Source organism: Eretmochelys imbricata, chromosome 3, assembly GCF_965152235.1.
Source record: "Eretmochelys imbricata isolate rEreImb1 chromosome 3, rEreImb1.hap1, whole genome shotgun sequence".
Classification (NCBI taxonomy): domain Eukaryota; kingdom Metazoa; phylum Chordata; order Testudines; family Cheloniidae; genus Eretmochelys; species Eretmochelys imbricata.
The window spans coordinates 111,238,955-111,265,708 of NC_135574.1; the positions used below are offsets into that span (position 1 = coordinate 111,238,955).

General features: G+C 45.4%; 1 protein-coding gene across 1 annotated transcript in view; it reads left to right on the plus strand.

Moving 5' to 3' along the window:
• Positions 1–26,754, plus strand: part of ADGB (androglobin) — a 238,561-nt gene that overhangs the window by 121,057 nt on the left and 90,750 nt on the right. Inside the window, exons 16-22 of the mRNA XM_077811784.1 lie at positions 776–839; positions 2,775–2,877; positions 5,501–5,642; positions 8,211–8,325; positions 9,847–10,014; positions 11,439–11,577; positions 15,491–15,625. Of these exons, the coding sequence (XP_077667910.1) occupies positions 776–839; positions 2,775–2,877; positions 5,501–5,642; positions 8,211–8,325; positions 9,847–10,014; positions 11,439–11,577; positions 15,491–15,625 (866 nt within the window). The remainder of the gene's footprint in view (positions 1–775; positions 840–2,774; positions 2,878–5,500; positions 5,643–8,210; positions 8,326–9,846; positions 10,015–11,438; positions 11,578–15,490; positions 15,626–26,754) is intronic.

Consider the following 26,754-nt stretch of genomic DNA (forward strand, 5'->3'; position numbering starts at 1 on the left):
ATTACACAGAAATTTTAGCTGCCAGGCTAAGATTTTTATCCTGACAGCCAGTGATGTTGAATGTCTTTCTTTGCGTAATGTGAACATAGGTCAAATGCAGAGAACTTGATATGGATGTTAAAAGTTGGCATCAATTTTGGGGGAGGAAGAGCAGATCAGCAGTTATAGAATTGATGTATGTCAAGAATGTATCACAACCTCAGTAGGGACTTTGAATAATCTGAACTCTTCCTTTGTATAAAACCCTGAACTCTGGTTCAAATTCTGTCCTCAGTTAAAGTTGAACTCAGTGAGGTTAATTGGGTCAAACTGAGGTCACAATCTGATTCAGTTTCTTCGTCGTTTTCTGGTGAGGTGTGGAACAGCAGTAAATTTCATAGAAGTGTTAACAACTTGCATAAAGGCAATCATCCCCTATAGTGATGCCTCTGCTTTTTGTATAGTTTAGTGATTTTTAGGTGTTAAAATTTTAAGATTTCGGTTTGCTGCCATTTACAAATCCAAATAAGATAAAACTAGCTGTCAGACCTGCGTAAGAAAGAGTTAGACCTGCAACAAAGTTACTAATCAATGTCAACAGCTTTCACTGGAGATAAATTGTACGCATTCATCTTTTATGAGGCTTCAAATGTTGGACCACTTTCAAGAAATAGTTTTGAGTCTGTTTCATAATGATAGAAGTGGTTGCAGTAGCACCATATGGGATGAGAGAAAATTTACTAAAATAAATTATTAATGCTAAAATTAATTTCTCCCTCATTATTTTTCTTTCTAGGAACCTGCATATTTTCCACAAACCAAATACATATGCTTATAATTATCAGAAATCCGATTTTAAGGTAAATGTATGCATCACATTATTGATTTCACCTTTACTTTATTTAGAAAGTCTATGTCTTGATAATTCATAAATCCTAAATATTAGTGTTAACCCATGAAGAACAACTATTACAGACAAAATAATAATGCGAAAATACTGTATATGGAAATATTTAAGGCTACAGTAGTCCCCATTAAAAGTCAACATGTTGCTGACACTTATACTGCAATATTTCCCTTACTTTGAAATCAGAAATGACAGTGGTACCACAGATTACTGTTTGGCAATGGCTGAAACAATGCTGACTGTTGGAGGTAGCAAAAAGATTTCAGGTTACTCTATAGAATATAGTGGGCCAGATCCACAGCTCCACTTAAATTGCAAGGCAAAATTTGCCTTGAGGCAGCAGCTGAGATGCCTCTCAAGAGCATCCCAGACTGATTCAATCTCTGAGAGCTCCAAGATTGGGAGGGCAGAAATATAGTCTCCCATCCCTTGACTCTTTAGGTGTGCTAAGTGCTGCTCTGGTGCACTTGAGAATCTATTCCAGTGACTGGAATTACATTTTACATATACTGCAATTACAGTGCAAAAACACTGTAGCAATGTTCTAGATACCTATAGTTTAACTAATAAATTAATGTAACTGGAAGATTAAACATGCTGGATTAATGTATTGCTCCTTTAGTTTCATATTTAGTACATTAATACCCTGTAATTGCTGTGCAGTTAAACTTTGTCATGAATAGATCTAGTACAACATTCTGTACCCAGAAATTATCTATTTGGGTTATATTCCATAACTGCCGCATATCTTCAGTGTCACTAGTCTCACTGTTATAAAGTGTAACCGGATCATAGGTCAGTTTTCCTGAGCTATGATCTGCTTTGGATATGCAACTTTGTGCAACTGAAAACATGCTCTATTTTCTGAAATGTAATCAACACAATCCTAGATGTGTGCTAGGATGACAAAGTACATTCTTTAGAACCCTTTACTCTGGTACCATAATATTTTATTAGAGACAGGTAAATCAAATATTCATACCATCTGGCAAATTAAATATCAGCCATATGGGATAACACTTTTGTACTGTAATTTCATAGATTTATAGATTTTTAAAGTCAGAAGGGACCATTACATCATCTAATCTGATGTCCTATATATCATAGGCCATTAAATTTCACCCAGTTGCCCCTGTATTGAGCCCAATAACTTGTATTTGGGGTAAAACATATCTTCCTGAAGTGCATCTAGCTTTGATCTGAACACATGCCAATATTCCTAATATCTCAGTATCAAATTGCTAATATTTACAGTTATGGATGTGAGAAACACTCCAATTTAAGAAGAAATGAAAGAGACAATGAAATGAAGTTTAAATTGGAGTATTTTATAGGAATGGTGCAGTACACATTGCTGTTTCTGATGTTTATGCATTAAAGTTGTAAATAAAGTGCTGCCATATTTTATGATTTTTGCAACGTAAAAATCATAATTATGCAAAATAAATTGTATGCTACAAGCTACAAATCAAAAATATTCATGATACTGTATATCTTACAAGTTTGTTGGAATTAATTAGAGTTGGCAAATTGTAGAACAATATCTCGGATGCTTCATACTTTTAAAATATCATTACAATAACTATGTTAGTCCCTTATTAAATACTAATAGGTAAGCAGGGTTTAATTAAATTGGTGGTACAGCGGGAAGATGTGCATAAGATGTAGGTACATTTTCTATTACAGAAACTATTTTTTCTCTAATCTGTAGAATGAAAGATGAATATTAATAGGTAAATGAAACTTGAAGCTCTGTTAGAAGCACTGGTAACAATTAACTGCTTGTTTTACATATGTACATTGAGTCACAAAGTTTGAACTTTAAATAAAAAATTGTAAAAGACTAATTCAACAGAAATTAAACATGAATACCCTTTTCCACCTGCAGTTTACAGATGATCGAGTCTTCTATTATTTATTTGTGGACAGTTTGAAGCCTATTGAAATCCTAGTTAGTTTTTCTGCATTAGTACGCTGGGGAGATTCTGGAGGTAAGATCAATACAAAGAAAAAAGTGTGCTAATATTGATTGTTCTCAACTGCTAAAGACTCTTTTATCTTAACTGTCTTCTTTTGAAACATGCTTTTTCTTTTTTTGGTCTTGTATGGAGCAGGTGACACTCAGTGCCTAGAACTGCAATATTCCCTTTGGATATTTTAGAGTTCTCTCTCCTGCAGTATTGACACATGCTGTGTCCGTAGTATCGTGAGATTTTTCTCTTAGCTACTGAGGGTACAATGAATCATGAGTCACAACAGATCTGCTTACCGATATGTGTTCACCTGTATGGTAATTTGGCAGGCATTAAACAGAGCAAGTTGACTCTAGGAAATGATCTTGCAAAACACTTGGCTGTGCCACAGTGGTGCTTTTCTATTGCTCCACACTGATTGAAAACACTTTTTTTCCATGTGTCCTTTTTATGAACAATGCCTCTTAAGGAGTTGTTTACGATGTTTAATCATTTGCTATTCACTTTTTGCCCATACCTTTTGTCAGGGTTCCTTCCCCACTCTGAACTCTAGAGTACAGAAGTGGGGACCTGTATGAAAGACCCCCTAAGCTTATTCTTACCAGCTTAGGTTAAAAGCTGCCAAAGTGTTACACAAAGAATAACAGGGGAAGTGCCCACTTGGAAACGTCTCCGCCCCCCACCCCCAAATATCCCCCCAAGCACTACACCCCCTTTCCTGGGGAAGGCTTGATAAAAATCCTCACCAATTTGCAAAGGTGAACACAGACCCAAACCCTTGGATCTTAAGAACAATGAAAAAGCAATCAGGTTCTTAAAAGAAGAATTTTAATTAAAGAAAAAGTAAAAGAATCACCTCTGTAAAATCAGGGTGGTAAATACCTTACAGGGTAATCAGATTCAAAACATAGAGAATCCCTCTAGATTACAAAAAGACACAAATTACAGGAATATACATTCCATTCAGCACAACTTATTTCATCAGCCATTTAAACAAAACAGAATCTAACGCATATCTAACTAGATTGCTTACTAACTCTTTACAGGAGTTCTGACCTGCATTTCTGCTCTGGTCCTGGCAAAAGCATCACACAGACAGAGAGAGCCCTTTGTTTCCTCCCCCCCCCCCCAGCTTTGAAAGTATCTTGTCTCCTCATTGGTCATTTTGGTCAGGTGCCAGTAAGGTTATCTTAGCTTCTTAACCCTTTACAGGTGAAAGGGTTTTTCCTCTGGCCAGGAGGGATTTAAAGGTGTTTACCCTTCCCTTTATATTTATGACATCTTTCTAGTATGGATTTCATTTCATTTCCTGTGTCATTTCTGCCTGGTTTTCTCTTCTTGCAAACTGTTCTATCTTTGGGCTGGTCTACATGCAATAATTGCACTGATTTAACTAAAATTGGTTTTCAAAGCAATTCAGTTAAACTGATGCAAATCCCTGTTTGGACACTCTTGAATCTGTTTACAGCAGACTCATCTTGATACCCTAGGGCTCCGCCTTGGGTAAATCACAAATGTCTGTAAAATATCTAGATTAATATTTTAAAATATGTTAGTTAAGTTAATTGGCAGTCAACTTGAGTTAAACAGGCCTATAAACCTTAGTCTAGACATATCTTGAGTGCATGTTACATGCCAAGGAACCACAAAAGAGGGTGTAATTACACCCATGTGTTAGACCCTCTTACACAGGATAAAGCAGGTCCAAGTAGTTCTGTGGGAGTCTAAGGTTATGTCTACACTTTGAGCTGGTGGTGTAAATTCCATCTTGAGGAGATGTACCCACACTAACTCTGCGCCAGCTAAGTTACTAAAAATAATGTGTAGCAACGGTGACAGGAGGGACTAGCTACCCCAAGTATGAGCCCATCTGAGATGCTAGGTACATACTTGGGGAAGCTAGAACCTGCTCCTGCTCACGACACTGCGGCTACAATCTATTTTTAGCATTCTGACTCAATCAGAGTTAGCACGAGTGTAGCTCCTTGAGCAGGAATGTACACTCAAAGTGTAAATGTACCCCAAGTGAGTGCAAAGGGATCTAATTTATACCTCCTCCTAACACATCACTTCTGAATATTGCCCTCAGAGTAGAGTGTATACATAACCGCCGTTATGTGCTATCTTTGTATATTGATTAAGAACATAAGAACGGCCATACTGGGTCAGACCAATGGTCCATCTAGCCCAGTATCCTGTCTTCTGACAGTGGCCAATGCCAGGTGCCTCAGAGCGAATGAACAGAACAGGTAATCATTAAGTGATCCATCCTGTATCACCCATTCCCGGCTTCTGCAAACAGAGGCTAGGGACACTTCAGGACATGGTTTTGCATCCCTGCCCATCCTGGCTAATAGCCACTGACGGACCTATCTTCCATGAACTTATTTAGTTCTTTTTTGAACCCGGTTAACTGGAAAAACTGCTGTATTTCTCCCAGAGCTACCATTAAGAGTAGGCAACTTCTGTGGCTGACTAGGGCACTTAGCTGGTGTAGGCACCACTGGTGTATATCAATTTACAAATAGTCCCTTTATTTTTTTATGGGCTTTGATGACCAAAATGTGATCCTGAGTTCTGCATCATGATATTTGTATCAATTGCTCTGCTAACTTTATTTTTCTAATTGTTTTTCTTACAGTGACACAAAAAGAAGGTTCTGGTGTACCACAGGGCATGCTTACTGTTGAAAGTTTCTCTTGGAAAAGTGTGGCTACTGGACAACTTGTGCTAAAGATACATACGTATGCAACCAAAGCTGCTATGCTAAGCCTTCCCCCAGGGTGTGTACTGGTCCTTTTTTAAATTTCCCTCTAGCACTTAAAGACCTGCTGTTGCCTTAAGGATAGAATTTACATAACTGAATCTGGAACAGTTAATTATTTGCAAATATTTGAATGTTGAATTTGCATAAAATTTCTAGGATTTCCCAAGTTTTAGTAAGATTACAATGTTTATTTGGATTTAAGGATTATTACTAAAGTTTTTTAAATAGTGTGTTAGTCTGTGAATCTCTTACTCTCTCTTTGCTGAGCAGTTATTCGTATGAGTAGTCCCACTAGTTTTTCTAGAAAAAACAACTGAAATACATTCTGTCTAGGCAAGTTGTTTCTATATAGAAGGCTTCAGAAATTTGGCTGAGGTATTAGCAGCTCTCTCCAACACTCATTTTAATTAAAACTTTTACTGAAGTATGATTCTGTAGCCAGTATTGTAACTCTTCTTGAAATGAAATTTATGAAACATGAAGGGACATAAATTCCCAAATAATCTAGCTATACCTTTGTATAGTTCTTTAAAATTCCAACTTAAAACTATTAGGAAACCATGACATTGATGCTTTGTGGGATTCACTTCTCTTGGCATATACCCCTATATATCTGGTTTAAAGCAGTTCCTTAGCTGCAAAAATAAAGAAAAGACAACGCCATACCATCCCCTTCATCCTTAGAAATCTGCTAGTCTCTTAAAATGTTTGCAATGAAGGAAACAATACATGGTGTATTGCCACAAGGACTGAATTGCTGGATAATTCAAAGCTTTTGGTTCTCAAAAAATAAAGAATTGCCAGTTTAGTTTAGTTTAAAAAAGATTACATTAAAATGAACAAAGAAGGACTGCTGCTGTGAACTTTTAGCTTCTTTTTTCTTGTGTAGATTATTTTATTTAAAAGAAGACATATATATAACGATATCAAAAACTTACAGTATTACAAAAAGTACCTATAAAACTTGAACAGAATAATATATATCTGTCATGTCCTGTATGTCCATCCAAAAAATTATAAATGGAAATCAAAGAGGATTTCAAAGCAACAGAAAGGTAAACACAAAGACCTGTTATATATCTGGTATTAAGTCAACAAAGTTGAACAGTGCTCCCTTTTTTCTCTAAACTGATTTAAAATATTAAAATGGATTTCATTTGTGACAAATGGCAGTAAAACAAACTTCAGCTGGAAAAAAACATATACATCAGAATGCCTGATTGAACTGGCTTATGGACAGATTATTCAGCACCTGCATCCTTCTGAGTTGTGCAGTTTTTGAAAGTTGGAGAATCAAGTTCTGTGCGGGACTGCACTGTCAGAAATTTCAGCAGAAAAGTTAGCCTTATGCAGGACTCTAAATCAATGAACAAATCTTTATATTTCTGCAACTGCAAGTTTGAGCTACCTGAGAAGCAGGAATCTATTACAGATAAGCTCCCCACCCATGCCACTACATCTCTGGTTCCCCATTCTCCACAATTTGCAATCATGCCGCAAGGAATAATTAATTATGTAGCATTTACAACACGTCAATCTCGGGCATGGGAGTAGAAGTGGGCTTAGGACTCACTCTGTGGAGCAGTTTCCATTTCATTCAAAAAGAAAAATTACTTGGGAATCCAAGTGGAAGCTTTTCTCCCACAGTCCACGTGATTGCTAGGAAGTGGTGTACTCTTCCTCCCCAACCAGTTGCAATTGAAAAAAGCAAATTTTAAAAGCTTTGGACCACGTGGATCCTCCTTTATTCTTGTTGCCAGGCCTTTGTTAAAGAGCTATTAACCAAAGAAGTTCTCAGACCACCATTCACAAGAGAAAGGAAGAATATGGTGCTGAGTGCCTGATCCTGTCTTGTGTAAACACAAGAAAGAATTCTTCTTCCTTTCAAAACTGGAATTAGCTGTAGTTCCCAAGGGGGCACACTGAACTTCTGTGAATCACCAGCTGATTCTTGAATGGATTGGGCCCAGAATTATTGCATAAAAGTGGTTTTATTCTAATCTGGTTTTATATTTAAATTTTCTTATTCGTGTGTATGTCCTTATAGCAATTTTGATTAAGGTAACGAATAACTTGGACACTGGACTCTTACTTTGGATTTTCCAGATCAGATGTATAAACTTAAATGTAACCAGCTGTGGTCTTTGCTTTTAAATTCTTCTTATAATTATTTATTATTTGTTTCAGTCAGTGTTCGGAAAACACTGTACAAACCCAAAAGAAGGCACAGTCCCTGACTTAAAGAGTTTATGCTCTATCCTTATGAAATACTACAGCAATATGTTGTTCTATGTTATAAAAACCACATGTAATCAAACTAAAGCAGAAAATAAATCTAAAACAGTGGCATCTCAGATTACAACCTGTAATTATAACCTCACCAGTAGTTCTAGGAGCCTTTCCTCATGCTCTGCTCAATTACTTATTTGAGAACCAAGTAATTAGCAATTGAGGCTTAAAAGGAGAGGTGGGCCAGAAAAGAATTTCACTGTTGTGAAGTTGGTCCACTGAATGAAAAGGGTGAAGAACCACTGTTCTAAAAGAGAATGCTTTTCTTTTTTGTTATATTTTATTTTTTATGTAGGCGACATGTATTAATCTTCACTGCAAGTTCCCCCATAGGGCACCATATCCATCTGTGTAGCATGGTGCCATGTGTGTTTGGTGAAGAGGATACTGTTATGCCAAATCTTGACAAGGTACATGTTACCATAACAACGTGTGCAATATTATTACAAGTCATTGACCATTCTTTACTGCAGATGGATCTAATTTTTCTCTTGAATTTTGAGTTTGGAGGATATGCAAGAAAATTCTCTGAGTTGTGCAGAAGGAGATGGACTACAAGTAATTTGTTTAAAAATCACTTTTCTTAGTATTTTCACAAAAAGAAATGTAAATCTTAATGTAAATAATGTCACATCTCTATTTATAGTAGATTTTACTGAATAATATAATATAAATTCCAAATATATATGGAAGCAAGAGAAACAGTTCTGAGATATTGGAAGTGTGAGGGAGAGAGATGCATATGAAGATGGGCATTATTATAGCTATGTGATGTAAACGTATAAGCAGGCATTGGATGTTGTTGTGTTTCACATAAAATAGCTGAAAATTCATTCATGTGCCAATAGATAATTGGATATTAAAGAATGTAGTGGAAATATTTAAATTGGAGGTAGTGTAGTGTCTTCCCTTTTGCAGCATGCAGCTCTGATAGTCATAAAATGCATGTAAAGATTATTAAGATAGGTTAAAAATGCTTACTTAGTGATGCAAACTGTCGGTCAGATGAATACATTTCCCCCCATATGGTTGCAAAATGACCAGTAGGCCCCAGAATAGCTTTTGTTCTTAAAATGAGCTATTGATTCAAAGGGCTGTGTGATAGCTGTGATTAGAGGCCCTGGGGAGCAGTTAACGCTTTCTCAGAGCTGTTGGTTAGGTTGTTTGTCCATCCAGACAGATGTCTCTTCATTAGTTACACTCAGTCCATGTTTTCAAGGTTTCCTTTACAAATGATTGGGCCAGAGACTTTGGGAGTTCTTTAAATGAAAGCAGAGTTGTACAAAAAAATTTTAAAAGGGGAAATTTTGCAGCCATTTGCACCGCTGCATAATTGCAGGGCTCTGATAATAGAATATTAAAGTAGCTTATGCAATATTACAGATATTTAGGAAGTTAGATTAAACCTGAGAACTTGATATGTTAAGGAAAAAAAGAGCAACATTTTCAACTTGTCCCCCTTCTCTTTACAAAAGGGAGACTCTGTGGGTGAACTTCCTTGGCCATAAAAACAATGTAAAACTGCAGTTGCTTCCTGTGGTGGTCTTTCCACAGATTTTTGCAAGAGGAGCAGCTAGTCTCTAGAGTGCCACTCCCAGTTGAGTCTCTAGAGTCTTGCATTGAAATTCAGGTGAAGGTTAATCCTGCTACATGCAGCATTCACTTTAACATGGTATTCAACCAAATACAAATACTCCTCTAAGAATATATGGATGGGATTAACCAATATTATGTCACAATGTGTATTTTAGCTAGGAGAAGCCTTCACTTATTCTTTTTACAGTATAAACATACATCTTAATTTTGACTGAACATTCTACAGTGCTTGGTACAAAAGAATAATCATCAATGCATAGTATTTTTATATTCTTCATTATCTGATAAACTGATAGCATTTCCCTTCCACAAGCTAGAATGTTCTCTCTCCCCAGGAGAGCTACCGGTTTATAGAACAGGCTACAGTTATCCTGAAAGCTATTGGAAATGTGATTAATAATTTCAGCAGTGAGCCTGAACTTTCCAAGGCCCTGAAGGAGCTGGAACTAACTCACTTCCCTCAGAGCCTCCATGGTACAGGACCAGCAAGAGAACACTTTAAGGTAATGGTTCTAGTAATCTGCTTTTTCTAAAAGACTTCACAATATAAAAGAGTATATATGTTAACATTCATTCTGTTCTTCAAATAAGCTGCTATTATTATTATAAATTATTATTATTATTAGCCAAATTTTCAAAGGGGTCTCCTACTCTGCCTCTTATTCTGCATGCATGGTTTGAAATCCATTATAACTTGCATGTGCAAATGATAGAATTTACAAATACAAACAGAAATTGCCTTTCCTTTTTATATCCAAATTATAATATATGCAGAACAGTACATGCTAAAATCGGAGACTGTGTTTTGGCAGTTTGGCACTGCATATTTCAAACTTCAAAATTCATCAGCTTTTTGAGATCTAATTCAGGATATGAAAGCGAAGAGACTAACTGAAGTTCAGAAGGCAATACACAGCATAATTCCCTACTGTGTCTCAGATTGATGTCTCAGGAAAAAATTGATTTGGCTTTTTGTTATTGAAGACAAGTCAGATTCTTTTCATAGTCACAACATTTCCCTGTTTTTTATTATTTATACTTTCCCTTAAATGTTGTATGCATGTATTTAATGCTAGATCTTTCTTCAAAACAAAAAATAATCGTGCTTTTAACATAGAACTTCCTAATGTAATAGCAGCCACTAGAGATATCAAAGTGATTATAATTGAAACCAGCAATATTACTGTTGACTATAATTGGAATTTAGCTTTGCAACCTAACAAATATTTTCCCAAAAATGTTTACAGAAGTAGAGTAACTCTATCCTGATTTATTTGTTATCGAACACAACACTTTGTACATTGATTTCAACTTGTGTGACTTGTATCCACGTACCGAACAGCTTATGGAAACGATGATGCATATTTAATCAGTTAGATTACTCATTAGAAGTAGGTATTCAATTTTTTACAATCACTGATACAAAACAGAAAGAAGCCAGTCCAATTCACAGTAGTTGCATGTGAAAGTGATGCCAGATTCAAACCTCTCCAATGTTCAGAATTAGGGGAGGAAGTCGGAATCAGAGTTTCGGTTCAGGTTCATCTCTGGTATACACAGGTAGCCAAACGTTTTAATAACCCATGTGCCATTTTATGATAAAGAATCCAAGTCCTATAGGAAGAAATATGTTAGCCATCTCATAAGTGAATGTTTTAAATTTAAAATGAATATGGTACTACAGAGTAAGATAAAAGTTTCAGGAGCAAGAAATTGGAAAATATTCTATCTAGGTCTCTAGAGAGAAGTGTTTGTCATATGTATTTGTGCAAAATGGGAGCTCCAAGGCATAGGTTTTGAAATGGAAAAAACAAACAAACATTTGTGGAATATTCTGTATAGAATATTAATGATCAAAGAAATATATAAATCTGCTTTCTTGACAAAATAAGTGGTTGTCTGAATTTTTTCCTCTTTTTAATTTTAGGTTTTCAATAATGCTTTTGGGCATTTGATCCAACAAGTATTAGGTAATAAGGTTCCTTCCAATTTTAAATTCGCTTTCAGATCCTTCACTTTGGATTTGAAAGCCAACGATGCTCCCATGGAAGACAATGTATCTTCAGGTACTGTGCTGATATTATTAATCATTTTATTCAGATTTGTCTGTTCATTTCTATTCAGGGGAAGCTGGTCACATACCCTATATTTAGATTGCCTAACGTTTGCCATCATAGAAACCCTCAGAATCCCCTATCTCACTCAGTCCGCAGGCAGGATGCACAAAGGGGTAAAATAAGGTTTGCACAGAATTACAGGCAACTGTAATTCTGGCATTTCCTAACTTTCAAGTGGTTTACTTTGCAACCTAAATACCTTTTTGGTGTGACTTTTATGCATATAGTTTATATGTATATAGTCACATATTAAGCCAGAAATAGTGATAAACTGAAAAATAGGCAGGAGAATAGTCTTCCTTCCTCAGGGACTAATGCAGGACACTATCTTCCTGTAGTAGCTCTCTCAAATGAGCCATTTGTTAGTTTGTATAATCATTTACTCACTTCCCAGCTGGGTCTGATAATTGAACAAAGCTGGTTGGCCCCACGCCTGTGGCCCTTAAAGGGGAGGCTTCCCAGTTACAAGGGCTGATTGTCACACATGCAAGACAACTGACTGAAGTCTACCTAGCCTGAAGCACTGACAAGACCTCAGACTCACAGAAGGGGCAAGATCAGACTGGGATGAAGGGGGCAGCTCAGGATGTTAGTTATTTTGCAAAGATCTGTAATGCTGTAGTGCTTTTTAAGAGTATAATGATTGTGATTAAGAAATTATTTTGCTAACCCTGTGTCACAATAATGACATTTAAATTGTCATCCATAGGATTCAATACAAGATTCCTTTGAGATAAATGGGGCAGTTCACATATGGGTTTTTGTTTTAGACTGTCTGCAGACTCAGCCAGACTACACATTTATACTTGGTTAACATTTGTAAGGTTTTCTTCACAGCCATGATGACTCAAAAGAATAGTGATTTTTAAAAGGTCCTGCCTAGATTGTGTACAAGCAAAGGGTGGATTCCATTGCAAATGTTGTGGTTGCAGAATTTCAATGGCCCTGGCTATGCTCATAAATATGCAATACGGGTTCTAACTCCTCTCTTTCAATTCCAGTCTCTTGAATAAGTAATACATTTTCCTTTTGACTCACAAATTCCTATTAACAAAAGAAAATTCAACCTTATAGTATCTTAAAATCTCAGACTCTTGAGAATCTTTTAGGTACAACCCAAAACATACACTTCTTTCTTGTGGGCAAAGTCTTGTTGGTTCAAAGACAAAGTTCACTATGCTCTGGCTAGAATCTGTATAGAAAATATATTTTTGTGAGTACAATTATGTAGAAAGCCTCTTTAGATATTTCCTCTTGTCTAGAAGTCAAGACATGAGCTACAATAATCTTATCCACATCCTAGACAGAACTGGGCAAATGATGGGTTTTTGGTTCACTGGAAATTCCAAGAAATAAATATGAAAATAATTTTGGGGTGAACAAAACACATAGTCTGAAATTTCTAAAATAAAATTAAAGGAAATTTTGAAACAAAAAGTCATCTTGAATAAAATACCAAAAAGTTTCTTTTAAAAGAACCAAAGATTCCCTAGCATGCTTGAAAGTAGTACTGTTTCAAACAGCATCACATTAAAGTACATCAGCAGGGTCTACATGGACCAATTAATAAACAACACGTTAGTGCACATTAAAAATTACCCCCTTCCATTGCCCCACCATGTAAGACAAGCCTTTAGCATAAGAGTGAGTTTGTGACATGTGAGCTGGAACTAAGACCCATCAAACTGTTCTCAACAGGAATTAAAATCTAAATGATGCTTGTGGCTTCTATCCGAGGATGCTGGCTTCAAACTGGTGATCTGCAGGTGGAAGGCTTTGTAGCCAATTAGCAATGCCCTAAAGCATTCAGCCCCCTACCGTGTTACACCATTTAGAATGCGGCTTACTTACTTGAAAGATAAGTTGTTAAATAAAGTTCTAACGTTTTTAGAGCTTACACAGGCAGAGACTTCCATATTCTCAACACGCGGGCAAAAACCACCCACACATCGCTGTCCTGCAAACCCACTGTACAATCAAGAACCTTGTCCTGTTCTTAAAGGGACAGCTAGTATTAACAGAAGTACAAATAAGATAATAAACATTAACACAATGTTCCAATTTAGTTCTAGACACGGTGTTTTGCAATATAAAATGATTTCCATAATTATAATTACTTCAGGCTACTCATGCTAATTTAAGAGGCGACACTATAGATTTATTGGATGAGATAACTGAGGCCCTACACTCAAGTCAATGGCATTGACTGGCTGTGTTACCTCTGCTGTCCCAATGCTACTGCTCAGGCTCCTCTGCCCGTGGCACCAAATGGGTATAGTGAAGGGGAGGGTATTGAGTTGAAAATGATAAAACAGCAAAGAGAAAAAGAGGAACAGCTTAGATGGTGTAGCAATAAAATTTAGGTTTAGTGGCAGTAGCCTGTAGAATTGCTACAGGTTCAGGGATAGAGACCTGCTCCTCCTACAGCCTGCCAGCTCAGCCTACCAAAAATGTTATAGGTTGCAAAGTCAAGTATTCAAACTTTAGGAAATACCATAAAATATCATCTTTGCAACCTTAACTCTGTCCCCTTTTGCATGTGAATGATAACATAGTCTTTAATTACTTGACCTTCCTTCCCCCTATTTGGGTGGTAGGCAGGGTTTAAGCCAGGACTGTTAGGTCTGTTGCACTGACCTTGAGATAATAAACCTGCTGGTAGTAGAAGTATACTGTTATCCTCTCTTTTGATCAGCCTCTGGGGGGGACAGCAGGAACAACACAGTAGTTTGCCAGTGAGTTACACAACTATTTATGAGACCCAACATTCCACAACAGTATCAGGATTCAACTGTTGATTGTGGGATGTGAATATGGTCTAGAGGCGAAAGTAGTAGTTGCAGACAGGATAAAGAAGCGCATATTCATTTTGAAACGCAGTGTACCTGAGTGGATAAGACCAGGTTCTGTCATTTAGAGACCTGTCTGAAGTGTCCTTCTACCTTATTTGTTAGTGGTCTGCTTCTTGGAATAGGTATATGAAAGCTTGGACAGTAATAAGGGCTGTGAAAAATTAACAGTATTCAGTAGAAGAGGGGAGACCAGAACCCATGGTCTCCTGACTCTAAACCCAGGGCATTGTTCCCTAAGCCAAATGGTGTTTGGCAGGGGAATCTTTCATTCTCTCCAGTTATGCCTGAGATTTTACCTGATATGCAGGCAGGTGTGACTGGCCTCCCAAATATGTGAAATATGTGAGTAAAACACAAGACTCAGATCAGTAACAGAATTCTTTGTGGGGAAATGTTTTTTGTTATTATGGAGGTGAAAATTGTGGCTCCCTCATTTAGGTTGAGTTGAATTTTTTGCATTTAAACAATGTTGATGTTCAAATTGTTAGGCTTCATAGTTAACAAAACCATTCAGATTAATACAGGCACGTCCTACCTTTTGGCGCTCTTGTTTCAGTCTGTCTGTAGAATCTGACATCACTCCATCAGTTTATATTTGGTTAATATTTTGTAGGTTATTTTCCAGCTAGAACAAGAGACTTAAATTAAATGCTGTGACACAAGATGGCTCCCACTAAGGAGAAATACCAGCTTACCAAATCACTTTGAGCTGGACAAATTTGACCCATGACATTAGTATAGCAGTTGCATAACAACATCATTTAATTACACAATAAATATATGTCCCCACTTGGTTATATCTTGATAACAGTGCTTTAACTTACATTGGTTCTTATATAGTAAAATTTATAACAGGATGATGGAATAGCATAAATGGAAGCTTTATGAGCAAATCAAGGCATTTCTGGAATATAGCTCACATAGTTGTTTAACTCTCAAGCAGTTATAGTGCTTGTAGCCTTCACGTCACACCCTATTTACAGTACTGTTCATTGTTCTTTTTCTTTCAGAGGTGATAGAGCTAAATATTCCTGTGGCTTGGCAGAACAGAACTCCAACTTCTGAAGAAGAAACTGCAGTGCTTAAACTGCAAAGCAATTGGAGAGGGACCTACGTTAGGCAATTGATAAATGGCAGAAAACCAGGTAGGCCTTTTAAATCTTATTTTAAGGGTTTAGTGTTTCACCATATTATTTTATCTGTGCTACCCTCTTTACTAGTTATCTGAAAATTTGATAAAAAATTGTACTAGGAGTGCAGTGAAATATTATAGATGAAATGAAGATGGCTGATTAAAATGAACATACTGCTTGACCCAGAGCCCGCTGTGACACTCAGGATATGTCTACACTGCAATCGGAGATGCAATTGCAGCTCATGCAGGCATAGCTGAACTACCTTTAATCTAGCTAGAGCAGCTAAAAATAGCAATGAAGTTGCAGTGGCACGCCACAGCATAGGCTGTACAAGTCTGCCCGGAACTCTGGTACATACTTGCATTGCTAACCCATGCTGCTACATCTTCACTGCTGCTTTAGCTGCACTAGCTAAATTATAGCTAGTGCAGGTGTGCGTACCTGAGCTGCAGCTACACCACCGACTGCAGTGTAGACATACCCTTAGTCACATCAGTGATGCTAGAAATTCACCATGGACCTGACTTAAAGCTCATTAAGTCAATGGAAAGACTGCCATTGATTTCAGTGGGCTTCAGATCAGGGCATAGTTTGGTTAGCTCAAATATTGTGACAGGTTTAGTTTGTGGAAAGTGGAATATAATTTAGTTATTGAAATATCTGTTTCCTCAGAATAAAATTATATTAAGCCACAAAATGAAACTGTTCACTTAAAAATAATACTATTCCTTTAAATAACTGTAATGTGTTTCTGAGAAGTATTCCCACAGATCTCACAAATAAAACAAGAGCTCAACATAGTTAACGTTTTATTGTCATTCTTACATAAAGTCTTATGTATGTTTTACTAAAAATATTTGAATATTTTGATGCCCACTTGTGATCAAACATACAGTAGCATTTTCAAGAGAATATGTATGAACAGCTGGCATGGGTGAATCATAAAGAGATTAAGTAAGTATAAAGAGTTCTCTTTTTAGGTTTGCCAATTACATATTGTATATCCACATTTTGTTTTGTGTTTGTTTATTTTTGAAATGTAGATAGTGAAGAAGAATAACAGTCTGAGTTTAGGTCAGTAGCAAACCTAAATGTCACTGGCAAAATATTTCATGCATCTTATTCTGACTGGGAAAGAAACTTTGATAAGAATAGTATGAGCAGATTGGGAGGTGGGGAGAGAGACATTGTACATCACTGAGAAATATGTGGGCAACTATAATATAAAAATTGATGTTAAAAATTACAAATAAGTGTATGACAAAACAAGGTTTTTCATCATTCATACCCCAAAAACTGCTTAATCACAGACAGATCTACTTAGCAGGGGAGGTCAGCAGAAAATCCAAGAATGTATCAGCATAATGGATCTTTCAAATCCTAATGGTGATGATAATAAATAAATTTGCATATCTGCATCTGGTGATCTCAAAGCACTTTATTGATGTTAATGAGTTAGCCTCACAATAACCTTGTAAGGAAGGTAGTTGTAATTAACCCCATTTTACAAATGAGGAAATAGAGGCACAGAGATTAAAGGCCTAGTTTTCAAAAGTGCAAAAGTCCAAGAGCTTGGGCAAAAATACAAAAATATATTTAATGCTTCAGTTGTATGGAATCTTCTTAATCTTTTCCTAATATATTGTATGTGTTAGAGGCATATACCATGAATATTGTCCCTATGTGTATTTCATATGAAACAGTCCTGCAAATTAAATAAAACTGTGCAAGTCTCGCATGACGTAGTGCGATTTTTCTTGCAAATATTATATATCTGATGATTCAGTCAAGTCCTAACTTTCTTCTGAAGCAGGTGAGCATCGAACTTTCAGATGTGTCTGGCATTTCCTTTCCTGTAATGGCCCATTCGTATAAGAAGCTTTTATGCTGCTATTGGGTGGTTTCAAGTGGGCTTTGTACCCCCACATTCTGTCTGTTCTCCTATCTATACACTTCATCGGACTAAAGAACCATGGTGATCTTTCCAGCCAGGGCAGGAAAAAGGGCGCACTGGGTGCCCAGGCAACAGTTGTCATATGATTACAATGTTCTGACAGCTCATGAGTGCCTTGGCACAGAAAACTGTCCTGTGAGAAACACATGCTTCATGGGTACCACCTCCTTCAGTAATACACCATCCCTCTCAGGTTGATTCTTCCCTTTGACTGATTGCCAGTGCCACCCTTATGGAGGCTTTTTCTCTCCGTGCATTGTGCATTCTATGCCTGGGTCAGTCTTGTCTTCTTTGGTCAGGCACCCTCTCTCTCTCCTTCAAATCTTTCCATTAAAATCCACCTCTTCAAGCAATCCCTCATGCATTCTTCTCCTTGTTCATAGTTCCAACACTCTCCCTCTCCTGAACTGTTGTCCCTAGTCTTGTCTTATTTAGGCTCTTTGCTCCAAACAATTTCATGCCTATCTTATTTATGTCTGGCAAGCACTATATAAATTAACAGTGCTTCAGTCTATATTCATCATTCTGTTCTTCTGGAGATTTAGCTTTCCATGTGTCAGTTGCCAAGTGAGTTTTTCCTAACTCTTCTCTTTTGTTTGTCTCTACCTCTTTTTTTTTTTTTTTTTTTTAGAAAGAGGAGTACTTGTGTCACCTTAGAGACTAACAAATTTATTTGGACATAAGCTTTCGTGGGCTAAAACCCACTTCATCGGATGCATGCAGTGGAAAATACAGTAGGAAGATATATATTGTGATAGACCCAGGCCAGTTGGGTACAGCAGAGTAGCCCCCATTGGGATCCGGGTACAGCAGAGTAGCCTTATTGGGATCCAGGAAGTGGGCGGGCGAAGCTCGCCCACTGCTAAAGGATCCCCCCTCAGCCTAAGGGGGAGATCCACAGGACCTGGGAAACCAAATAATTATGGGGGACAACTAATGAAGAACAGGGACGGGAGTGCGGTCAAAGGGTCAAACGAAGGGAACCGGACGGGGACACCGAGCAGAGAACCCCGGACAGCGCCCACCGCTCCTCAAAGGCGTCAAGGGAGTCAGTGGACGCCGCCCAGAGGAACTCTGCCCGGAGGCGTGAACGGACAGAGGATTGGAAATAGGCCCCGCAGTCGCAGGAAACTCCATCGGCCAACCTCCTCACCCTGGTTTTATAGATGGCCACTTTAGCCAGGGCCAGGAGGAGGTTGACCAGGAGGTCCCGCGACTTAGTGGGGCCATGGACAGGGAGTGTATAGATAAGGAGGTGAGGAGAAAAGTGCAACCAAAACCTTAACAAAATATTCGTGAGGAGCCGGAATAGGGGCTGCAACCTGGCACACTCCAGATAGACGTGCACCAGGGTTTCCCTCACGCCGCAAAAGGGGCAGGTGTCCGGGATTGGGGTGAACCGCGCCAAGTACATGCCTGTGCTCACGGCCCCGTGAAGGAGCCGCCAACTGATATCCCGGCGGGCCTCGGGACTAAGGTGGAATAGAGGCTGGCCCACCGGGGCTCCTCACCCTCTAGAGGTGGCAGGAGGTTTCACCACTTTGTGTCAGGGCGGGACGTGAGGGTGAGGACATGAGAAGTGTGGAGCACGAGCGTGTAAAGATGTTGTTTTGGCGCGGTCTGGAACCAGACTGGCTGCAGCTCGCGCAGCCGGCTCACAGTGAAGGGGCGGGGAGGTCGGTCGGGTCCACGGGGCAGGAGCCCGATGAAAAGGTCCGGAGGGCCTGGGGTGGAGGGTGGGCGGGGCGCGCCCTCTCGCAGGACCTGGTCGAGGTAAACCCGGGCAGCAAAGCGGCCCTCACCTCCTGAAGTACGCGCAGGGCAGTACGAGGTCTGGAGAGCCCCATGCGCTGAGTGAGCATCAGGGGATCCAGCCAGTCTCCCCAGTCATAGTCCAAGAGGTCTCCAACTTTGGTGACTTCTGCCAGGACCAACCTCTGGCACACCGAGGGGGACTCCGCCGCCTGCACACGGAGCTGGGGGTTGTGTAGCAGGGGTTCCACGAGGAGATCTTCCCCCACGGAGGCCGCCACGGACCTGGTCGCTGCGAACAGTTTCCAGGTCCGGAGGAGGTCCTGGTAGAAGACCGGCAGCCCAGAGAGGTCTCGCGGAAGACCCCTCGGATGGAGATAAAGGAGCTGCCGGTCATATCGGAGCCCTCGGAGGCGGGGCAGGAAGGCGTGCGCCAATATGCTCCACGCCGGACTACCTGCACCATAAAGGAGCCTCTTCAGGGCCTGGAGGCGGAAGACATGGACCTGAGTGCGGAGACACTTCAGGCCCTGCCCTCCCTCCTCCAAGGGCAGATGGAGAACCCCTGCAGAGACCCAGTGCAGTCCTGACCAGAAGAACTCCAGAATCAATTTCCGGAGGTTGGCCAGGAAATCCGGGGCCGGAACCAGGGTGTTGAGCCGGTACCAGAGCATGGACAGGACTAGTTGATTGAGCACCAGTGCCCGCCCTCGAAAGGACAGACACCGGAGCAGTCCTGTCCATCTCCGGAGCCGCTCTACCACCCTGCCCTCTAAACCGTGCCAATTCTCCGGCGGAGACGGATGTGTGGCAGAAAGGTAAATGCCGAGATAGAGCAGCGGACCCGCGCTCCACCGGATGGCTTGAAGCACGGGTGGGAGGGAGCTCGCCTGCCGCCAGTCCCCTACCACCGAGCCAGAGCTCTTGACCCAGTTGACCCGAGCGGAGAAGGCTGCCGAGTACACAGCCTGGCAAGCCTCCACCCATGCCAAGTTGCCCGGGTCCTGGACCACGAGGAGTACATCATCGGCGTATGCCAACAGGACCAGCCGCAGCTCCAGCTCCCGTAGCGCCAACCCCGAGACAACCTGCGGAGGAGACAGAGGAAGGGCTCGATCGCCAGAGCGTACAGCTGGCCCAAGAGGGGGCACCCCTGCTGTACTCCTTGCCCGAAGCTGACCGGTTCGGTCAGGGTCCAGTTGAGCCTGACCAGACACTCTGTGGAGGCGTACAGCACCTGGAGAAAACCCACAAACTGGGGACCCAAGCCAAACGCTCGCAGAGTGCCCAGGAGATACCCGTGATCGCCTTCGATCCAGGGACAGGAGGGCGAACGACAGACCGTCCCTACACCCGAGTTCCAAAAGGTCCCGGACCAGATATAGGTTGTCGAAGATGGTGCGGCCCGGGACAGTGTAGGTCTGGTCTGGGTAGATCATGTCCGCCAGCACGGACCTTAGCCGCAGCGAGATGGCTTTCGCTATGACCTTGTAGTCCGTGCTGAGGAGCGAGACGGGACGCCAATTTCATAAATCGCGGAGGTCCCCCTTCTTTGGCAATAAGGCGAGCACGGCTTGCCTGCACGAAAGAGGGAGGACCCCTCTCTGCAAAGACTCGGCCCAGACAGTAACTAAGTCTGGGCCGAGGACGTCCCAGAACGTGCAGTAGAACTCCACGGTCAGCCCGTCCATGCCCGGAGATTTATTGGTGGGCATGCAGCGGAGGGCTTCCGAGAACTCGGCCAGAGTGAAAGGCAGCTCTAGCCAGTCTCGGTTGCCCGCACTGACCGTCGGGAGTTCGTCCCAGAGCACTCTGTAAGCGTTAGGATCGGTCAGATCCGGGGAGAAAAGGCTTGCGTAGAAGGCCCTGTCCCTCCCGCACATCTCCACCGGATCCGTGAGGGGGGTGCCATCCTCTGCGAGGAGGCAGGTGACATGCTTCTTGGCCCCCCTCTTTTTCTCCAGGGCGTAGAAGAAGCGGGAGCCGCGATCCATCTCCCGAAGGAGGCGGATGTGGGATCGAACAAAAGCACCCCGGGCCCGATGATCCTCGAGGGCCCAGAGCTCCTCCCGCTTCTCCCGGCACGCCCCGCAGAGGGACGGATCCTCGGGGCTGGCAGCCAGACGCCTCTCCAGCTCTAAGACCTCCCGTTCCAGCTGCCCTATCGCCGCATCCCTCCGTCGGCTGGCGCCCCGGGTGTAGTCATGGCAGAAAAGCCGGGCGCGCACCTTCCCTAGGTCCCACCACCGCCGCGCCAAGGGAAAGGCATGCCGCTGCCCTCGCCAGGCCAACCAGAACTCCCGGAAGGACGCCACGAAGCCCACGTTCTCCAACAAGCTGTTATTAAAATGCCAATAGGCCGGCCCCAGCCTCTCTGCACAGAGAGAGACCGTCACGGTGGCCAGGTGATGATCGGAGAATGGGGCTGGCCGGATGCTGGAGGAGTGGGTCTGTGAAAGATGGAAACGTGATAAATAGATGCGGTCCAACCGGGAGTAGCACGACCGATGGGCCTCCACCCGGACAAAGGTGAACGTCGAGATGTCGTCCGGGTGGTGGTCGTGCCAGATGTTCACCAGGGAGTGACGGTCGACTATCTCCCGGAGGACGTCCGCGGCAGCTGGGCACTGCTCGGTCCCCGAGCGGTCCCACTCCTCGAGGGTCGTATTAAAGTCCCCGCCCAGGACCAGGCACTCGTGAGGTTCCAGAGTGCTGAGGAAGGCGGACTCCTGCTGAAAGAAACGTAGCCGCTCCGGGCCCGATGTCGGGGCATAGACGTTGACAAGATTGACCACGAGCCCCTCCAAATGGACCCGGAGGTGCAGCCAGCGGCCCGGCACAGCCTCAGCGACCCCCAGCACCTCAGGCCGTAGGTCGGGGGAGAACAGGGTCACCACTCCAGCTGTACGAACTGTGAGATGGCTAAAGTAGACCCTGTCCCCCCATTCCAGCCGCCAGCTAGCTTCGGCGGCTGGATCCGTATGGGTCTCCTGCAGGAAAATCACAGAGTACCCCCCCTCCCGAAGGAAGGAGAGCACCTGGCACCTGCGGAGACCCATGCTACAGCCCCAGGTGTTTAACGTGATGATGGTAAGAGGTGCCATGAGGAGGGCTGGGGGAGATCCTCGCCGGCAGGGACGCTCGCGGTTCCCAGTGTGCCGCGCAACAATCCGTGACCTACCCCGTAGGTAATTAGGGAGTCACGGAAGAGGCGGACCCGCTGGTAAGTCATGGCGGCCTGCTTCCCGGTCCTTTTACCCTCGCCCATAAGGGCCTTCGCGGCCCAGAGGATGAGATGGAAATCCCCCCATCGCTGCAGGGCGAGCTGCACCTTATTACAGGAGCCCCGAACGTCCTCAAGGAACTCCCGCAGCTCCTCCCGCAGCGTATGGGGGGCTGGGGCCACTAGCCCCCAGCTGTCCTCCGGAGGGACTACTGACACAGCCCCGTGGCCCACCGAAACAGTCAGACAAGGGGCAGACCCCCGATGTGGCGCCTGATGGGCTGGCGCCACGCAGCCCCCCTCAAACCCTGGCTCGAGTGGGGGCGGCGGAGGGAAGGTAGCAGCCCCTCGTGAGTCGGGACTGGGGAATACAGAAGCCGCTCCCTGGGGGCTATCCTCTAGGAGCGAGGAGATGACGGCCCCAGGGGCGGCAATGATAGCACGGGAGGTGGGGGGGACAGGGGCGGGGTTGACATCGGGGCAGGGCAGGGATCCAGAGTAAGGGCAAGGCAGAGGTTGGGTGCAGAGCCAGGGAGAGGGGCAAAGGTGGGATCCTGGGCCCCAGGAGCCAAGCCGTTGGAAAATGGCCCCTCTCGATCAGGCTCTGGGAGGTATGGGTGGGGCAGGGGGCCCTCTATGATGCTGGGCTCTGGCACCACGGCTGGCATAGTAGTCACAGCACCGCCGGTGGGGTCCCCGCCCGGGAAGGAGGTCAGTCGCCCCACGCCCTCGAGGGGCAACCTGTGGGGCTCGGGTCCCAGTCGCAGAGCACCAGCTGTCGCCTCGGTGGACTTGGCGGCTAACAGCGGGGTGCCACCCACGGCCGGGCAAATGGAGGAGCCCTGGGAACCCTCGGAGGCAGGAGCAAAGGTAGCGGTTAGGGGAAGGGGACATGGGACAGGCGGGGCCGGGGTGAGGTCGCTCAGATCGAGGCCCGCTAGCAGAGGGTCGTCCTCCCCCTGGGTAACTGGGGTCAGACCCAGGGCCTCGATCTCCTCATAAATGGAGGGGAGCTCTCCTTCCGCCACCCCGGAGGTCTCCCCGCTAGTGCCCGAAGCAACTCTCGCCCCGAGGCTCACGGGGGCTCCAGATGGTAACGGGGCAGGTGGGGCTACATCGGGGTCCTTGGAGGGAAGGGACTCCAAGGGAGGGACGGTACTGCCCTCCCGTGCTGCCACGTTTTCTCCAGCCGGCACCAGGGGATGGTATGCGCCCACGGGCAAGGCAGAGAGCTCGGCATCGGCGCCCCCCCTTCTGGTCTTCCAGAGGGCTTCCACATCGGTGGAAAGGAGCGGAGCTCAAGCCTTCCGTTTGCCCCGCTTCCCCTGGACTAGGACCCAGCCCTCCATGGTATCATCGGGAGACCGGCTAACAGGGATTGGGTCAGGGGGCAAGACCGATGGCTCAGGGACCGTGGGAGGCAGCGGTGGGGCGGAATAAGAGAGGGAAGAGTCCCCCTGGGGCAGGCCCTCTCCCACGCTTGGCAATATCCCTGCCGCACCCTCCTCTAGGGGCCCCGCCGAATTGTAGACAGGAAAAGCGGGGCTCTCCCGCTCGCCTGGGCGTGCTGGGGGGAGTGCCCCTTGGGCCCGAGCAGGAGCAGTGATGGACTGAGTGGGAGGAGGGGCGGCTTTGGGCGCCGGGCAGCCAGGGGCGCTGGCGATGACGGGGCTCGGGGGTCCCGGATGCCTCTTCTTGCCGGGCCAAGGGGCAGTCCCTCCGGACGTGCCCGATCGCCCGGCAGAGGTAGCACCGGGCCTCCCCCGTGGAATAATGCACCCGGTAATGGGCCCCCTAGTAGGGGATCAAAAAGGACCCCTCAAGCGCCTCTCCGTCATGCGCCGCCGGCGGCAGTTGCAGCTGCACTTGCCGGCGGAACGAGAGGACGTGACGGAGGGCGGGGTCCTTGCAGCCCAAGGAGAGAGGGCTCAAAACAGAGATGGGCTTCCCCAGGGTAGAGAGGGCAGGTAACAGGGTGGCATTGGGAAGGAAGGGAGGGACGGACGGAAGTCAGGACCAGGCGGACGCCCAGGTCATCCAGCGGCTCGAGGGGGACGAACACGTCCCCCACCGCCAGGCTCTTCTCCACCACCTCCTAGGCGGCGGCCTCCGATGCCAGGAAGAAGACCACCTTCCCGTACATTTTGGAGGCCGCCACAATGGCCGTGGGCCCCGCCGCCCTCGCCAACGCCCACACGTATAATACGTCTCCACGTGGGGCGAGGCGGGCACCAGGAGGCAACGGACGCCGTGCTTCCTGGTCATGGTGGGAAAGGGGCCCCGGCTGCTATAGCTGGTAGCGGAGGCGGCGGGCAGGAGAGATGACGTAACGGTAGGCAGGGGGGCTGCCGCCACCTGGGCGTATGCCCTGGGGGCCGGGGGAGGGACACCCACAGAGCTGGTGGAAGGAGCAGCTGGGTGGGAGGCCGCGGCCGGTGGCGGGGCCGCGGCAGTGAGGGCAGTCCCTGCCATGGAGGGCCTGGACTTTTTGGCAGGGCCCTTCCCCTTCTTCCGACCCTGGCCCTTCCCGCCAGCTGCGGGGGCTCCCCCAGAATCTAAGGGGGGGAGGGACGTGGCAGCAACGGAGGTCACCCCGCTGCCCGCCACAGCCGGCGCCCTGGCGGGGGCGGTGACAGGTGGTTTGGCAGTGGCGGCTGAGGTAGAGGCTTGGGGGGTGATGGAGGGGCAGGTGGGGGAAGGGTATCTAGGGCTGCTGGAGGGGCCCCACCTGTCGTATCCCCCGCCATAATGAGCAGGGAGGGAGGGAAGGACACTGGAAAGAGGAGGGGAAAGGGGAGGCAGGTCAACCACTTCTCCCCGCTAGGCTGCAGGCAGGGGAGGAGGGCGCCAAAGGGGATGGGCTGGACAGGGGGGCTTTCGGGGGACAGTCACCGACTCAGAGTAGAAAACCAGCTCCTCTAGCTGCACTAGGGGAGGGGGGGGTCATAACTATCTTTGGGGAGTGCAGTGAGATCGGGGCAAACTCAAACAGGGGAAGGGCACAACCGCATGGGAGCGGGCATGGGTGCACTGAATAAGGGGCCAAGCAGGGCAGGGGTATCACATGGGGAGGGGGGAGAACCAGGCTGGAGGCAGGACAGGGAATCTAGGGGCTGACTTCAGAGGCAAGGGCGGGGCAAACAAGCAAAGGCTGCAGAGGGAGAAGGGCGGGGCAGGCAAACAAACTGAAGCCAGTAAAGTGCTGGGGTAAAGGGGAGGGCAGAAAGGCTGCAAGGGGAAAATGGGGCAGGGAGCCAGGGACAAAGCTGGGGGCTGCTGAAGGGGGTCAGTCCAGGATGGGGCGGGGGGCACGTGCGCCCACGTGCGCTTGCAAAAAAAAGTCAGTGCGGGCTGGCTGCTGCTGCAGGCCCCAAAGGTGGTGAAAGGGGGCAGCAGGCCAAGCAAGCAGTAGAATCCCAGAAGCAGGAGCTTGAGGCAGATGGTGAGTGTCCACTGGGGGTGGTGGAGGAGGCAGCGCCGACGGTGGTGGTGTGGGGGTTGGGGGGAGGGACACACTGATGGACTAGGGGGCAGGCTCCATGCCACACCCCCTGTGTCCCCGCAAACACAGTCAAAACCCCCACCACAAGAGCACAGTCCAAAAGTTACTCAGCCTTCAAGCCCCCTCCACAGTGGTCTACAGAGTCCTTGTGCGCTCCCCCAGCAGCAGATGGCCTCGTCCCCTCCTCCTTCGGGGTCCGGCAGCTCTCAGGCAGCAGCAGCTCCAGGCAGCAGCCCGGTGGCCAGGCAGGCAGAGAGGACCCCTCACAGGTGGTGTTGATGGTGGTGGTGGTGTCCACAGCAGTGGTAGCGGCAACGGCTGGGGTAGGGGTCCCTCACTCCCCCCCTCTGGGGAGCAGGCCAGCAGCCCCTCCCCCCCCAGGTGCTGCAGTTGGAACAGTAGCAGCAGCACCCATGGGTGGGTGGGGGAGTCCAGCAGCTAGCCAGCAACCAGGTAGCGGAGAAGGGGGGTGGGTGGATGGTGTTCGGCCCGGCTAGGGGAGCGGCTGGAGCAGTGGCAGTGGCAACAGCAGCAAGGGCCCAAGGCCCCGCAGCAGCAGCCGTCTCCCTCCTCCCTCCAGGCCAGTCGGGTTCAGCAAAGGAGCCGAAGACGGGTCTACTGGCCACTGGATGAACAGGGTTCTGTTCCCTAACTGGTCAGAGCAGGGGCTGCTCCAGGCTAATGAGAACACCTGACTCCAATTAACC